This window comes from Carettochelys insculpta, chromosome 1 (assembly GCF_033958435.1).
Source record: "Carettochelys insculpta isolate YL-2023 chromosome 1, ASM3395843v1, whole genome shotgun sequence".
Taxonomy (NCBI): Eukaryota; Metazoa; Chordata; order Testudines; family Carettochelyidae; genus Carettochelys; species Carettochelys insculpta.
Genome location: NC_134137.1, coordinates 310,433,184 through 310,451,590, shown reverse-complemented (window position 1 = coordinate 310,451,590; position 18,407 = coordinate 310,433,184). Strand labels below are relative to the sequence as shown.

Sequence of the window (18,407 nt, the reverse complement as noted above, 5' to 3'; positions counted from 1 at the left end):
GTAGACGTAGCCTGTAACTGTTATATCTCCAGAGCTGAGGAAATGGTTCTGTCTTTAATGCGCTACATGACTGTTGGTTCATTTTGTTAGTATTTAGACAGAACCCCAAGTTAGTTTTAACAAACATCACACTCTGTTACAATCTAAATTTAATATTAAATATAGGTAAACTTTACTTATAACTAAAATAGTTTTATATTATGCTCTGTACCCACATAAGAATCTAGCTAGATTACTTTTCCCTACATTCAGAAGCCTCCAGATCTCCTCACATATCTGGGATATACTTCACACAGTCTGTGGCAGGAGCCTCACCTCTCCTCATGGAGTTGTGATGTATTTCTATCATTAAACAGACTTCTTAAGATAGTAGTCCTGAGTCGTCCTCCTGACACTGATTGTAATTCAGGCAGCCGCAAGGCCTCAGCCAACTTGGCCTCCAGCTAAGCCTTCCCCTTTCATTTCCCTTGCTATAAGAGAGGATGCATAATTTATGCTACTCTACTTCCCAAACCCAATTGGCAATGAAAGGGGAAAGACTTGAGCACTTTCTGAGGCTTCTAGTCCCAAGCCCTTGAAGAAATAGTAACAGGATCTTCTTCCCAAAACCCTGCTTATTCTTTGGGGTGGATGCCTCTCTTGCACTATATCTTATTTCCTTGCATAAACTAGACCTTCCGGTATTTTAAAGGGCCATGCCACATGCACAGGCTGATCCATCCACTCCCCCTAACTTTATGGGGACAGAATAACCCATCATGTATGGTGAACCAGGATTAGAAGCATTAATTTACAATGCAATATATGAGAAAAGTGAATAGCTATTTAAACAGCATACAGTTTCAATGCGAGTTAAGTGCCTAACTGACTTTGAAGATTTGAATCTGGATCACCTAATCATCCTATACTTACATTTACATATACTGTATGCGTGTAACCCCTCTGCAAAGCGTTGATGACAGCCCAACAGACAGATTCAATTTTCTAAGGGTTTCCTTAATGATATAACTAACATCAGCCCAAAAGTTCACCTAGAAACCTGGGGCCGTGGGTGCCCCTGCTAGAAAATTCTTTTTCACAAGCACAGAGTCTTGGAGTTAAAATGAACAAAATGTCACTATGAGGAAGAGGGGAGGACCACAACAACATGAATTTGGGAAGACCAGCAGTTAATAAATTCTATAATGTCAGACCCTCTTCCCCCAATATTAGCCCCAATCTCTGTCCTCCTTTTGCTGTTGTGAGTGGCTGATGTTGTCTGGTCACTTCCCTCCTCCCCAGTTCCCTACTCACAGGTAACTAGCCCGGCTGGCAAGCTCCAAGGATTCTAGCACCTGGACTACTTTGGGGATTCTACTACTTAGCCCAAACAGAGTGAATTCAGCTTTAACCGCTGGGTAAGAAGGTGTGTATCAGAACACCTTAGTCAGGCTGCCACGTCCTCCACAGCTTCAGCTGAAGCTGCCTGCATCTGCTACCACTCTACACTATCCATTTTCACTATCCACCACTGTGCCATCCATAATCTCAGAGAAGCTGCAGCTGTCCATTCTGTGCCATCCATCACCTTGAAGCTGCTGCTTCTCTGTAGCATCCACCATCACTCTGTGCTGCCCCCTCAGCAATCTCCATTCTGCTTTTGGAAAGAGATGGATCAAATCTAGAACCCTTAAAAGAGTTGTATCACACCCACACCCCAGACAAGAACATTGTCAGCAATAAACAGAAGAGGTTTCCCCCATCTCTATTTTCCACCTAGATCAAAGCTCCAAAGCCAAACTGATCACCATCTCAGATAGGGGAAGCCCAGGTGCACTCAATATTGATGTCTTCTTGTTGTATCTCTCAACAAAGTCAATTGTACTTTATGGATCCCAAACTCAACACTGAATTGTATTTTAACCTGAACATCCGAAACCATCTTGTATCTAAGTGCAAATACCACCTTGCCCATTCAGTTAATGCCAGCCGAAAGCTGCCTCACCAGTGGAACTTCACCCCTGAGCTGTTGTTACCAGCTCTGGGCCACTCCCTTCTCATTTCACCCATAGGAGACAGCACTGAGCTCTCTTCTCTCAGACTTCAGGCCACAGGACTTGAGCGAGTATAATATGAACAGGAATGTTACTTATCTAAGTCATAAGCATGTTGTGTAGTTACATAAATTGATTAGCTGCAAAATAATTTGAGATCCTGGAACGAAAAAGATGTTATATATACCTAGAGAGTGGAAAGAGAGAGAAAGAGAAAGAGAGAGAGAGAGACAGATTTGTCTTTCTCGGGTACAGACAAAACTAAATCAACATAAAAAAAGGCAGGTCAGAGCTGGTTTGTGGGGGGATCAGAGGGACAGCAGCCATGTTGCTGTGCAGCCGCTAGGCAGCCTGAGCAGTAAGTGGAACTGCACAGTCTCATTGATTAAACCATGATGATAAGTTGGAAGAATCAGGCAGAGCTCATCTCCATGGTGGGCAAAGGATGAAGGCCCCCTGCAGTGTAACCACACAGTTTCATTGTATTCAGAGTGCTCAACACATTTGGGTGAGGAGGGAAGAAGTCTGGTTTTCTCTTAAAACACTTCAATTGCACCACAAGCATCTGACATTCCATCTCCTCCTCCATATTTTTTTAGTTTGTCAATGAACTGAAAATTCTTTATATTTAAGCAGTGGCTGGTGCTAGCGAAGGGTCTTTTGACACGTTAGTTTTGAACCATATTTTGGCTGTGGCAACTGTTGTGAAATTGTGGTGTTAGAATTTTATAAGATTAGGAGACATATTCTCATTCTGGGAGCTGTTTTCAGCCATATGTTTTATGATCTTTTCAATCACTCTGAGCTGTAGAAAAGAAATAATATTAGAAGGTTGGTGGTCTCCAATGTTCATTCATACTCCTGTATTTTAAAAAGCAGCTTCTGTGTAAAACTTGTAATTTTGCAAGCTGTTAATCCATGATGTGTCTGAAATATCTGGGTTTAATAAATTACCTCAATGGATAAATTAAGACTTGTTACCTTTTTGTGTGTGCGGGGAGAGCATGTACATCACTTAGTATTTTATACTGTTAATACACAAAATTCCATCAATATGATGTCCTCTAAGCCATAAATACAGGCACATCATTTCACATATCATTTTTAAATGAGCTAAACGTGTTTTTCTATTTGCAGATCATATTAAAGGACTCCTCAGTTAAAATACTTAACAGATAGTGTTGATTAAGCTGTGTTTATCATCTGGCTCTGCTGGTGTCAATAGGAGCTTTGCCTTTGATTTCAAGGGGGCTAAAATTTTCATGACAGAAGAATATGAGCAGATGTTAGAAACATATTTCCTCTGAAGAATCATTCCTAAGGAAACCGTAATCTCCTAACTGTAAGCATACCACTTACATCCTTTTGGACCAATAACAACCACAATTGTATGATCTCAAATGACAAACTTTGTTTTTCTTTCTTTCTTATGGGGAAACATGGGATTTTACATATCAGAAATGTTAAAATAAAATAACTGTAATGCTCTGTCTTAAATGCAGTCATATAGCATGCTCCCATCCTATCACATTCTGCTTTTAAGGTGTTTAAAAAAATCATCTTCTCTTAAAAGCGAATGTTTATATTAGGTAAAATGAAATAAAGGTAGGGTTTATTTTCAATATTTCAAAGTCACATATTAGCTGAACAAAAGTATTTGTGCAAAATAAATAATACCTAAATTAAATATATAGTTGAACCTTTCTCTACCCCACCTAACTAATTAAACTATGTTTATCTGAAGGAAGTAAAGATATCCAGTGCAATACTGATTATGTCCTCAACATAAAATGAGTAGGGTAAGCAACAGACTCTACTTTTTAGAACAAATTAAATTTGTCTATAATAGTCCACCAAGTTGGGTAAATATAATTTCACTGTATTTGTTAACTAAAGTTACTCTGCCATCTTTTGGCAAAGTATATTAAACATTCTAGTGGCATGCAATGCATGTTTTTAAAGTGATAATTGTGACATGGATGAAAATATTCACATATCTGTTTTACAAGTCCCTAAGCATGAACCTCTTCTACTATACTCAGTGAAAGGTTGCTTCAAAATCATCAGAAACAGAAGTATTGATCCTGCACAGGAATAAGCAGTACTCAAAGAAGTCAGATAGGTAAACTGCTCTCTACGGCAGGAGCCAAGGTGTCTCAGTGGCTGCACAGAGTAAACACTGTATCCTGCACAGTTTTTCTTCCCGCCCATTCATGCTTTGCATGTCCCCTGCACTTCCAGACATTGTTATCATGAGCACATGAAAGGATGTTTCCAAAGGAGAGTCTCTCGGAGCCCCAGTGGACATGGATTTACATGACAGGAAAGCAGAAGCTATTTTTAATTTATTTTAAATAAAGCACTTCTGCCCCAGTGTAAGGCTACCTATGCAGCTCATATTACATCAAATGATGGTGCGGAGATTGTACAAACTATAGCTATCCATGTATATGCTATCTTCCTGAACTTTTCATATGGCCATTATTTTGGACTATCCTCTCAGTTTTGTGGAGCTTATGAGGGCCACAACACTTTCATGAATGCTCTCCAATATCCAGATAGTCTGATCAACCAGTTAGTCACATTCAGCACTACCCTATTCCCATTGTAGAATCTGTCCCCAACAGAAACGCAGGGACCGAGTCACAGTTGGTAGAAATTAGTATCACTTCACGAAAGTCAATGGAATGATACTAATTTACACCAGATGTGAATCCAACCCTTGTTAACTTACAGTAAGTCTTCAGAGCAGGGATTTTTTGAAAAAGTCATTATTTCAAAATAACTATCCTAGTGTCTACACAATGCAACCACTATTTCAAAATTATTTCTAAACTGGCTTATTTGAAATTGGTACATCTCATTCTAGGAGAAATAGTGCCTATTTCAAAACAGCTGTTTCAAATGGGTGGTTGTTTAGACAGGAAATAGAGCCTATTTTGCAATAAGCCATAGTACCTCCAATGGCTCTATTTTGAAATAGGCTCTATTGTTTGTAGACACTGTACTGTGAAGTAGCTAAGTGCTATTTCAAAATGCGTTTCATGTGTAGAAGCATTATTTTGAAATAAAGTATTCTGGACTAGCTCTTCCAGAATAGCTTTTTTCAAAATAAGGCTGTTGTACAGATGTACCCTTAAGGATTTCTAAAGGCACAAATAGGAGTTAAGGAGACAGCTCTCTTAGAAAGACAATACAAGTTTGACCCTAATTTCTCTATGGGCTTTTGAAATGTATGTTAAAAGATAATTAAAGCACAGGATGATAACTTTATATGTTGCTCAACCCCTAAATAAAATAAATATAGCTGTCAGAACTATACAGAATCACTATGAATATCATGTCAGAGCTTGTTAATCAAAATATGAAAGCAACGAATGTTACAGGAATTTTGCACCCTTGAAAAGAATGAGCGCCGCTCCTGTATTTTACTGAAGTAAAGGGGATGCTGGTTAACAGGCTGTTGCAAAGAGCTTTTCCACCCCATGGCAACTGGAAAATGCACATCCTTCAAAGCCTGCAGCCACTCACATTAATGAGATATTAAAGTGCTGTAGACAACTGCCTACTCTGTCTCTAAGTATAGTGTTACTTCAGCTGGTCTGATGGGGCCAGACATGCCACTAAACTGTCCCTCAGAATGAAGAATGTCTTTCATTTCAAGCCCACTATGTGCCACTGTTCTACACAATCCAGATGCTGTATCATTTTTGCCTGAAAATTCCTTACCTCTGGAATGCTAACCCATGGCGAGCAAATCGGATGGTCTATATCTGTTCTGAACAACCATACAGACCGCGTGTCTGCTAAGGACACCACCTGTAGGACTGTCTGAATGCTGCCCCGCTGGGTCCCAGGGTGCGCTGCCAGAGCTGGAGGGATGCACTGGCCTTGGACTGGACACGGCTTCCGAGGCCACGCAAACTGCCCTCAGCTGGGCTTTCTGCTGACAGGCCAACTACAGACCACATGCCACCTCCCGGGACGCCTGGCCGGTGTGACCGCAGGTGGGGGCAGGAGAGCCGCGGGTGAAAACCTCCAAGGCGCCCACAGGGCTCTCGGGGAACTGGTCTCCCCTCGGCAGCCAGGGAGCTCGCAGCAGAAGTGACTCTCGGCCCCCGGCGGCGGCGCGGCGCCGCTTCGCACACAGCCCCCTGCACTACCCCCGACTCTGGCCTGAGCCGGCCCCGCACCCCGCAGCGCTCCGAGCTCCAGCCCGCCGCCCGCCTCAGGTAGCGCACGCGTCCGAGAGCGCCTTTCCCCTCCCCGCCCCCCAGCGCGCGCTTCCCCGCCCCCCGCAGGCGCTGGCGGGACGCAGGAGCGCGGCCGCGGGCGAAGCTTGGGCGGCGTCAGTGGGCGCGCGGGGCCGGCGGCGGCTCTTTAAAGCAGCGTGCGAGCTGCCATGAGCCTGCAGAGCGCCGCACGCCGGCCGCCGCTCGGGCTCCAGCAGCGCGCGCTCCGCGGGCGGCCACAGCAGCGGCGGCAGCTCCCCGCGGCGGGGGCGGGCGGCGCCCTTGCAACAGCTGCTTCCCTGGGCTGCGGCGCAGCCGGACGAGCTTGTCCGCCCTCCCTCCGCAGCCGGGCTCCAACCCGGCAGCCGCTGGCACCATGGACACCTCCTGCACGGCCCGCGCGCTGCCCCTGCTCCTGCTCCTGCTCCTGCTCTGCCTGCTCGGGCTGCCCGGGGCCGGCGGCGGGGGATCGGCCAGGCGGCAGCGGGGCTGCCCGGCGCTGTGTCGCTGTGAGCCGGACGGGATGCTGCTCCGGGCCGACTGCTCCGACCGGGGACTCACCGCCGTGCCCGCCAACCTCAGTCTCTTCACCTCCTACCTGTAAGTGGCGCCCCCACCGCCGGCGGGGCTGCTGGACGGGGGTGGGGGGCGGGCAGCCAGGGTCGCCCCGCGCCAGCTGCGGGGGAGGGGGAGCGGGAGCGGGACGAGGCAGGCTCCCGGGGGCGGCAGGCGAGGGGGCTCTCAGCCCCTCGCCCGGCCGATCGTGCACCTGGGCTGGCTCGGGAGCCAGCCGCGCTACACCGAGATGACAGCCGCCTCCCGCGGGAGCGCTCCGGATCCCTAACTTGCACCAGGGCTGGAGGGTTTGAATCCACTTCCATCCTCCGTCCCCGCTTTCGTGAGTCCCTAAGCCCCGCTCAGCGAGGGATCCGGGCTGCGAGGGCTGCTGTCCGCTGGGCCAGTTACAGTGAGACGCCGGCACAGCCTGCGGTAGCGCTACCAGTGCCCTGTTTTCCCTTTGCTGCCCGGGACAAGGCTTTGAACTGCTGCTGCGGATTTAACACTGAGCTGATCTGTCCCAGGGCTTGGGAAGGTAATACAAGGAAGCAGCCAGGGCGGGTAAAATGCAGCGCTCACATTCAAATACAGCGCGGCTGCTTTCTGGCGTTCGGGACAAGGAAATCCGTCACCCAGCACAGCAGGTCACACGTGGGCCTGATTTAACTGGCCCCGGGTGAAACAGGTGGTTGGAACCCTATGGGAGCTGTTCGGAGGTTAGATACTCGTTGCTTTCGTTGGGACCACTCGCCCTGGTCTGTCTCATGACCGAAAGATGCTGGCCTGGTATGACCATTTCAACTGAGTCTCTATTTGCTGTACGCTTCTGCTGATTGCCTTGGGCTGAAGGGGGACACAAGGGAAAACTCAGACTGAAAAATCCGCGGGTTTTGGTTTTGTCATTGGTTTGTCTTTCTTGATTTTTGTGTTTTTTGGGGCACTGACTTTACTGACATTCTAAATTGTCTTCATATCTGACTATGCACAGTTTTGCAGACCTGCCCAAGCTCTTATTAACTTTATCCCTGTTCTCTGTATCATGATATAGTATATCTGGCACTGAATGTGTTTATCCGTGGGATTTTTTTTCCTGTTGATGTACTTATTGCAACACTTACCATGAAGATTCTTTGATGGGATTATAAATCCAAATTTCAAGTGGGGAAAAAAAAAACATTCTGAAATAATTTTCCCCTTCACCTACAGGTGCGAAACTTGGCAAAAAAAACTTGGCAAAAAAACCCATAAACTTGGCAAAAAAAACCAAAAAAACCATGCTGTGTGAATAATAAACTATGACTGTCAGACATATATTAAGAGGGAGCTAAATAACACTGATAAAAGAAAAAAATGTTTACTGTATTTGGATAGAAGAATCTGAATATTAAATGTATGTTGTTCAGAGTAGTGACTAGGACTTAAATGTAGTGATTATATTCTCAGGTAATGGTAAAACGGATTTTGTTCAATTACTGTTTCCTAAATTTAACTTGATAGTACACACATTTTTAAAATTACCCTGACGTTGAAATAATTGAAAAACATGACTGTTACTATTTTCTACCAGCTGAGGTTTCCTAATCTACCAGACTGTTATCAGTTAAGTTGCCTCATAATAAGTTTCTTATTTAGTACATTTCTTACTTATTATGGCAATTTCATTTTTGTTTGTTTTATTACTTAGAGTAAATTTGGACATTTCAGAGTGAATTGCCATGTTTTAAGAAACAAGGATGGTGAATGACAGTTTATACTCTATAAAACAGAACTTTTCACATACACAGTAAAATATTGAATAAGGGTATAGTCTTGAAGCCAAATGGGAATTTTGCCATAGACTTCAAAAGGAACAGGCTGGGGCTCGAACTATGAGAGAAAAACAGCGCTTGATGCTTACTGTGTTCTTTGAAGAGTCATAATTGGAATAACTATTCTGACTGTAGTAAAGACAGAAATAAAATACTTAACTTGATGGGATAAATGCTAAAACTGGAAAGTGGCCCATTTCTTGAGGGCCTGTTTCTTAACTAATTTTTGAAAAATGAAAACATAGCCAAGCATGATGATGATAATCCTGGTACTATGGATTGCTTCTGTTTGAAAAATACATCCTTCTAGTGATCTGTTTCTCAAAGAATGGTGCTCCCGATTATGCAGTTCTAGTCTTCTAAATTCCTGTTGTCTATGAGGGTGGGGGAGTCTCTTGGGGTTTCTTCATGAATTCACGATGATTTAATAGACTATGTCCTGAAAAGTAGAAAATCCACTGCAGGAAAGGAGGAATTTTAAAGAGCCAATACTGTCTATACGTAGTATTTTAGCTGTCCTGTAGAAAGTAGAAAGTCACAGATGAGAGAGTTTTTAAAAAGCGTGATACTGTTCTTTACCATTTGCTCAGGACTATTCTCATTTGACTGATAAAGTATTGCCTAATTATGCTGTAGAGTACCTCCTATCTTGTGTAAACAAAGAACTGTCATGTCTCATTTTCTTCAGATGGATAAGAATGACAAATTTTAAAACATGCATATTTCCTACAAAAGTGTTTTCTGCGTGGTAGCTGCCAGCCAGATTTTATCTTTTATAGATCTTTTGCTGAAAACAGAGATGTTTATTCCCACTCATTACAATACATTTTTCTCCCAAAACATGAGTGTTTTGATTCAAATCCTTACACTAACTCCCCCCTTCTCTGAAACCTATCTTGCTATTAGACATGCTCCCATACACATTTGGCCTGGTAATACACATAATCATGGTATGATCTACTGTAAAATTTTATATTGTCAGACTTCCACCTACTTATATATTATTTGAACGCTTCACCTGATGGAGAAAAAAAGAAAAGAGACACCAGAGATTGTGTTAAAAATGGTGGGGGGAGGGTGGAGAAGGTTGTTCCTTGTTTATTGCGGTACAAGAGATTATTTATAGTATTATAATCTATTGTATTAACTGAAATCTATGCACACTGTGCTATGGTGGTATTGTAGTATAGCTGATAAAGTCCACAGAAGGATCCAGCTACAGAATTCAACATTTCCAACTTACATAGCAATTCTCTCCCTCCTTAGAAAAACGTTTTGGTGTTTATAGTTATCTCTTTGCTATTGCATGCTCTTTGACTTTTTAAGTTCAATTTTATATTTTTCTTAAGAAGAAATAATCTGCTAAATACATGTACTCAATTCCTGTTGATATTCATGTGAATTCCATGTGTTGATAGAGGGCAGCACAGGGACTATACTTGTAAGTAAAGAATATGTTGCTGTTTCATCAATGTACTTCAGCAAACACTAAGAGCCAAGATCTGTGAGTCCTTCACACATGGAACTCCCTTTAAGCCTGATATCAATGCTGTGACCTGGTGAAGTATAATCCTGATTTTTTACAGTGGAAAGGAAAACCTGAGGCAGAAAGCAATTTGCCAAACATCACAAGGAAAGTTTTTGTGAGACAACTAGGAACTGAAGCTAGAATTCCTGATACTCACTTCTGTGTTTTAATCATGCATTTACCATTTGTGTCCAAAATAACTGATAATCCACAGAATAAATATGGCCATATTCAAAGTTTAAGGAAAGATTTAGTAACACACTAAGGCTACAGCAACACAAGAAACATCTGTCGACAGAAGTGGCTGTCAGAAGGGATGTCCTGGCAAAACTTGTGTCAACAGACTGCATCTACACATAAAAGCAGATTGAAAAAGTGATCTGCTCTGCTGACAAACAACAGCCAAACTGCCTGTCCCTCTCTTGACAGAACAGCTGACCAGAAGCTCTGCAAACAGGGCTACCCGGTGAACCGGAAACCCTATCAGTCAACAAAAGGGCCTCAGAGTATCTCCACGGCTGTCTTGTTGGCAGGAAACTGTTGAGAAAGGTGTTATATCTGAACATGGAGAGGTATAATGCTGCCAGCAGAGGTGCCGAGTTTTGTTGACAGACTGTCAACATAGCACATTTTGCATGTAGACAGTCTATGGGTTTTTCCAAAAAAAAAAAAAAAGCCCAGTTCTGCCAGAAAAACCCTCTTGTGTAGATGTAGCGTCTAGGTATATCTATGCAGCAGCCCTATTTCGAACAGGCTACTACAGAATAGATATTTTAAAATAGCTATTTCCAGATAACACTGCTACACACAAAAATGTATTTCAATACGTCGTCAACACACAGGGAGCCTATTTCAAAATAGTGTCATTGGATGCATTACGGCTTATTTCAAAATGGGCTCTGTCCTTTGTTTTACAGCACTATTTTGAAATAACAATTTCAAAATAGGCACTTCTCCTCGTGCAATATGGGTTACCAATTTTGAAATAACTCAACCACTGTTTCAAATTTATTTCAAATTAACAGTTGCGTCATGTAGATGCTAAGATAGTTATTTCAAAATAACAGCTGTTATTTCAAAATAAATATGCTGTGTTGACATACCCCAACTGAAGAGCTTCTTTTACAACTTATCTTACACAATTTTAAATGATAACTGTAAAAAGTTACATGTTCTTGGTTATTTATTTCCACCATGGGAAAGGTGAACTTATTGCAAATGGCAGTTTTACCCCAGTAGAACAAATCTTGCATTTCGTGCACACCCAAATTGTCAGTAATTCAATGGAGACATGTGAGTGAAAGAGAAATGCAGGCATGGGCCTTCTGTTGTTTCCATAATCTTGTATTTTAGTTAGCTGTAGATAGTACGATAATTTGTTTTGTTCCTTTATGGTTTGTTTCATAAATTCTTTGGTTAAGCTTTATTTGCCTCAAATAAGATTTAATTTTGAGTAAATTATAAATTTGTCTAGTATGTCAATTAGGAGTATAAATTATAGGAGCTGGTAAAATATATGAAAAACAGATCCCAAAATGTTTTCAATTCTTACAATGTATTCTTGTTTTCACAAATTCTGATCTCCTTTCATTTTCCACAACAATATAATATATTCAATATGTGCTATTAAGCCCATGGAAAATTTTCAAGGACTGAATTAGAATATTTGAAAGTTAAAGATTTCAGTATTCTGAAAAGAACAGTAAAATTGTGTTCCCAGAAACAAAGTGAACTGCTCAGACATTTCCAAGAAAAGGGCTCAGTTATATTTATTACAAGAATACTCAAAACCTGCAACCCCCGCCCTTCTCCAACTACCATCTTTGAATAAATGGACACATTTTTCTGTTTATCTTTTCCCCGCCCTCTGAAACAAATTCAGTCCTGCATGCCTCACAGTCTGAGATAAACTGAAATCGCTTTCAGGATATCAAGGAGATCAAATAGTAGAGTAGTGTCTCAGGCAAGAGCAAGCCTTTATCAGTCTTATTGCAACCTCCAGATCAATTGTCAGTGTGCAGGTGTGTCATGGCTAGTAAAAATACCTGCCTTATCTTTAGGAAATACTTGTTTACAGATTTCAGACTTTTCAAACAATTCTTGATGTCCTCTAGCTGAAATAAAATAAATGGCTGCCATATGATTTAAACTAATATTTGGAAAATTGGCCCAGAAAAGTGGCTTAATATAATTTCACCGTTTCAACAGACAGATGGCCAAATTCTGAAGTTCCTCTGGACTTACAGTGGTGAAATCAGGATTCAATTCTAACCCTACTCTGAAAAGAAAATTGCTCAAATTCCTTTCCCCTATGTAACTTTTGCTCATGACATTTATGAGTATGTATATAAATCAGAAATATATACAAACTGGTATTTTTCACGATGCATTTTGAACCTCAAATGTTTTGCATGTTTTAATAGGAATTTTATGTAGTGTTAAAATGTAAACAGTAGATCTGAGACTGAGTTTGAAAATCAGTAAAATCCAAATTAAACCCTCTTTTTAAAAATGGCGGACCGTCACTCTTACTGGGAACATACTACTAAAGAATGGGTCTTTACACTGCTTTCTCAAGAGCCTTGTGCTATTCAAAAAAAAAAAAGGCACTCACACACACAACCTCCCTTCTTTGTAGCATAAGGAAATTATACATAAATTGACAGGAAAAAGGAAGCTCTCTTTAGGCTGATAGAATATAAGGAGCTGGCAGGGTGACGGCACCTTCAGTTTGGTTTGGTATCTGAAGTGCAAAGGACAATTGGCCTGGCAGAGGGAGCCCGACTCCAGCTGAGAACGCGTGCACTGGGCTGACCTTCCTAGTCAGAATGCCAGCTGAGATTAGACTTTCTTCAAGTGTTCTCTTGTTAACCCAGTATTTTCTCCAGTGTCATTTGTCTTTCAGATGCTTAAAACTCCTGCCCAATTTTGCAGCCAAAATGCTTTCTTTTTTACTGATCAGTTCACCAAAAAGAATTCTTCATTCACATGCATGGCTTTCTGAATTCTTTGCAGGTCATTTATGCACAATTTAATGTTGTTTCCTTCCAGTTGATCAGATTCTTCTCCATTAACGTTATTGCAAATATGGAGTTGACCCTTTCGCTTTGACTAATGTTAATGCAATCAGAATTTGGTGCAATGTCTTTGGCATATAAAATGGATTAATCATAGTTTTCAGCTATAGAATATATGCTTTAGTATCTTCAAAGTGAAGGGCCAGCTTCAAAACGTTCTTATTCCTCTTTCAGGATTAACAACTCACTGGACAAGTCCTTAGGTTAAATGTTCTGTATTTATAAGGTACGAATAATTTCTGTGTAATTCCACTGGGCGGGTGATAGGAGGATAAGGTCTGTAGGGTTAAGAACAGAAATAAATACACCCATTGCAACGTTCTTTGTTTATAGAGTCATTTTCCAGTGGTGTGCATATACAGTCATCCTTAGAAGTGTTGGTGCCTTATGCAGCCCCCCAAGTGGAGGCCCCTCCATGAAGGAGGTTGTGCTCAGGGCACTTGAAACGGGAACTGTGTAGGGCAGGAGCAGGGCAGCCTGGAAGGAAGGCATCGGAGGTTAGGCCTTCAATCACAAGCAGCAGTGAGTACCATTGCCTCCATTAAAAAAACCGAATCCTCAACCAAAGGAAGACAAAACCAGTCGCAACTTCCACTATATGTCCCAGTAGCTAATTAAGATCTCACAGCAAAGAAAAAAAAATAGAGAAAAATACACCACCATCCCTTCTTACTATCCATAAGCAATATCTCCTTTCCTGAAAGCTCTATAAAAAGAAAGGCAACAAACCTGGACAGTTTGGGTATGTTTGTACTGCAGAATTATTCTGGAATAGTTTATTCTGGAGTTATTATTCCAAAATAAACTATTGTGGAATAACACATCTACATATAGGGAATCCCCAAAAATAAACAAAATTTATTGACCACATTTATACCAGCCCCCACTTCTGGAAGAGACATGGTAATGAGTGGAGTAGAAGATGCAAATGAGGCATGGATTAAAATATCTCTTTTGTGGAAGAAGGGTCTTCTGGAAGTTGGATTTTCTTCAGAAGGACCCCTGTTCCCTTCCAAAGGAGCCCCGACTACACAGCAGCAAGGTCTCATGGAATTATGCAAATGAGGAACAAGATATTTTAACCCACAGCTCATTTGCATCTTCCACCCCATTCATTACCATGCCCCTTCCAGAAGTGGGAGCTGGTGTAGACATGGCCATTCTGAAATATTGTATCCACACACAATAGAGCCTATTTCGGATTGGAGGCCCTGGAAGCACTGGCTACGTATACACTACAGCAATCTGTCAACAGACTTACTGTCGGAAGATGTCTTCCAACAAAACTGCTGTTGACAGAGTGCATCCACACACAAAAGCGGATTGAAAAAGCAATCTGTTTTGTCGACATAGAATGTCCGGATTGCCCATCCCTCTCTTGACAGAACAGCTGACCGAAAGCACAGCAGATGAGCACAGCTGTTCAGTGACCCAGAACTCTGTCTGTTGACAGAGGGTCCCCTAAAGCAACTACACGGCTTTTTTGTTGACAGAAACTGTCAACAAAGGTGTTATTCCTCATCGAGGAGAGGCAGAATGCTGTTGGCAGAAGTGCTGAGTTTTCTTGACAGACTGTCAGCAAAATGCACTTTTTGTGTAAACGCTCTGTGACTTTTGTTGACAAAACCCTCTAGTGTAGACTTAGCCAGTGTGCTTCCAGGGCCTCTAGTATGAAATACTGGGCTCATGTACACTAGCCCCCTCCTTCAAAGGGGGCATGTAAATGAGCCCAATCAGTGAATAGCAATGAGGTGCTTTGCTGCATATGCAGCACCTCATTACCATAATTCTTGCCACATGAACTTCAATGTTGCTAACCTTGAGGCACCAGCTAGCCATCTAGCTGTGGGCTCTTCAAAGTACCCACACAGCTTTGACGTTCCCTTACTCCCAAAAGGTTTTGGAGTAGCTTATTTTGAAATAACCCATAGTCCCTGTCTACGCGGCCCCTATTCTGAAATATCTCTTTCAAAATAGGTACTATTCCTCACTGATTGAGGTTTATCAAATTCAAAATAAGGCATCCGAAATAGCGGTTGCATTATGTAGATGCTCGCAAAGTTATTTTGAATCAGGGCCGTTATTTCAAAATAACTTTGCCGTGTAGACATACCATTTTGGACCAGAGAGCAGGCAATGAGTTGCAAAGCAAGAGAATTCTGCAGGAGAACGCCCATCCAAAACACCATTGCCTTTTTATAACAAGAAAGCTTCAGGTCGAGTACCTCCACTGACTGCAGCGGTGACCACCATAGAGATAGAGGGGCAGACTCAGACAGTCAGGCTCCAAGCCAGCTAGATCTTTGTTGGTCAAAACTAGCGCTTGGAACTCCATCCAGAAATGAACAGATCAGAGTATTGGTATAATATGCACACATTTAGATACTCGTGTGAGAAGTGATTTGGCATCTTCTGCGTCAGCTTCCAAATGAATGTAAGATGCCCCAGTATGGTGGTGAGATATATATGGTGATTTGAGCATGAGACAACAAAGGCCATAATCACAGCACTGTGTTCTATATTGGAAAGAAAAGCTTTCAGTCTCCTGGCTATACATCTAGGGCTGTCCCCACCAACGCTGTGTCTACACTACAAAAACAACTTCAAAGTTGAGCATCTACACATATCCCAGTTCAAAGTTAAACTTCAAAGAAGGGCAGTACTCCATTCCCAGGAATGGAGTAAGGACTTCGAAGACTCTCTGCTGGCTACTTCAATGTAGTGCCTACCTGCGAAGTTAACTTTGAAGTTAGTTCCTAGTGTAAACGCACCCCACTGAAGAAAGTACACAGCTACATAGGACACCATGAAATTTGGGCACCAAGTTGCCCCAAATTCCATGATACCATAGGTAGCAGTGTGCAGTGTATGGTGCCGTGCTGGATCCAGTGACCACCATACACCGCAGCAAGCTCCTGCATGGGCTATGCCCAGCCAGGCCATTCTTAGTGGGCCTGGGGCACCTCCAGCTCCAACCCTACCCTGCCTCTTCCTTCCCCATTCCACCTCTGCCCTGTCCCATTCCACCCCTTCCCCCAGAGATGTGTAGGGCTGGACCTGACCCCTGCTGCCTCCCTGCCCAGATGCCCCGCTCCTGCCTACATCACATCCTGAGATTCTACCTCCATGGCTGTGAGCACAACCCCTCCGCCCACATGGAGGAGCCTCCACTCAGGGGTTGCATAAGGCACCAAAACTTCCAGGGACATTCCTGTGCAGGAAAATGAAAAGCATACTAAAAGCCAGTAAATGTAATCTCACCACTCTTAAATTGCAACTGTGAGTAACAAATGGCAAACAAACACTCTGTATCAGACTACAACAAGAAGTCTCTGACAAAGGCTCACATCCCCCTGTCTGAACTGACTTGTTTTTTCCTCTTTTGATAAGTACTGTTGATACTGGGCCATTTCCACCTTGCTGAATAGACCTTGTCAGCTCTGGCCCTCCCTCTTACTGGGAGCCCACTCTTTAAATACCCCTCTGACACCGCCGCCCAATTCATGCATCTGATGAAGAAGGTCTTTGCCCACAAAAGCTTAAGACTTCTTGTTGTTCTCGAAGCTACAGACTAACATGGCTACCTCTCTGATACTGGTATCAGAGGAGTGGATGTAACTGCCTCCAAATCTCCCAGTTGCTTTCCCCATGTTTAGCCTCCTCTCACATTTGCCTGGGAGGACCACTCTTATTTCTGCTGTAGACTGTTTAACCAAGAGATCCTTTCTTGGCCTGCGTGACTCCTTGGAAATCCCATGCCTGATTGGCAGAGAAACACTGACACTGGACTGGAGGAGAAAGCAGTCAGGGGAAACTGAGTATCTGCAGCACCTCTCTGAATGTCTCCCCTAGGGTCTGGCTTCAGTTTGTACACAATAGAAAGCCACCTCTGAAAGGAATCACCTTTATCAGGATTTGAGTAACTTCTGTAAGCAGGTGGGCTGTGGAACTCCTGATGATGATTCTGCATTTTGAAGGAATCTGGTTCTAGCCTTAGGCCCCTTTTAAGTAAAGCCTTAATGTGCAATGGAGAAGTCTGTGGGACCTGCCCCCCCATCTCTGCTCCTTTTCAGCTCCTGGCAGTGCAAAGGGGCTTAAAACCACCCACACAAAGCCAGTGGATTTAGAATCATTACAGCTAGCTCCTACACCTCCCTCCCTGCAGCCCTTGGCACTGGGAACATTTATGGGAATGGGAAGGGCATGGAGAAGGAAGACTAGCCAGAAGTAACACCAAGCAAGACCTAAGTGGCAACCTCTCTCATCTCCCTGATTTGCCAATGTTAGTAGTTAAACTAGAAAGCCATGAAGGGCACAACTAAGCAACAACCCTGCTCCCTCTGCTTCAAGCCCTCCTTGTGATAGAGCCTAGATTCTGACTTCTGATTCCAGTTTACCCTTAATTTTGCTATTTGAGGTTGTCTGTACCCCGGTGCACAACTCTGTTCTCCTGGTAACTTGGCCCTGCCTGACACATGACTCTTGGTTCACCCTCTGGCCTGCCTTGGGCTCAGCTTGATTCCCAACTCCTGCTTTGACCGCTAGGTCTAACCATCCTTGTCCTGGTTGTGGCACCACACCTCTTGTGCATCATGGAGGAACGTGCTCTGGCCCTGAAACAGTTGCAGCAGAAGGAGGATTTGGGAGAAGGCTCATGTCTTATCTCTGTAAGAGAAACATAACACATAGTAAAACAGTGCATGCCCTCAACATGCTGTTAGCGTAATCTGTTCTGATAAAAGTTTGATAACTGATTAAGAGTCAGTTTAGCTTCCAATGAAATGAAGAACAAAATTCCGTTGACTTTATTCATGAAGATCAGACCCCTGATACACCACTACTAGCTTTATTACTAAACTTGATGCTGGGCCTTTGTGTGTCTATTTTAGGGGAAATTATTAATTCTTTATCCAAACATCACCTACTGAATACACAAACAGATGTAGGAATGAATAATTGCTTAACTACATGATTACAGCAATTATAAATAATATTCATTAGCAGTTTTGCTTATTTCAGAGTATATACCCCCTGCATTAAAATTATTCAGAGTTTTAAAAAGATGACATTAAGATGCCTGTGTGTGTACCAAACATGATATATTAATATAGATTAAATCAATTAAAGTAAACATTCTGTCTGCCTCTACACTACAGTGATCTTTCAAAAGA

At 42.7% G+C, this 18,407-nt stretch overlaps 1 protein-coding gene across 1 annotated transcript in view; it reads left to right on the top strand.

The window, feature by feature from the left end:
- The first annotated feature begins 6,382 nt into the window (after window positions 1-6,382).
- Window positions 6,383-18,407, top strand: part of LGR5 (leucine rich repeat containing G protein-coupled receptor 5) — a 120,846-nt gene continuing 108,821 nt past the window's right edge. Inside the window, exon 1 of the mRNA XM_074984036.1 lies at window positions 6,383-6,865. Coding sequence (XP_074840137.1) covers window positions 6,642-6,865 — 224 coding nt within the window. The 5' untranslated portion in view covers window positions 6,383-6,641. The remainder of the gene's footprint in view (window positions 6,866-18,407) is intronic.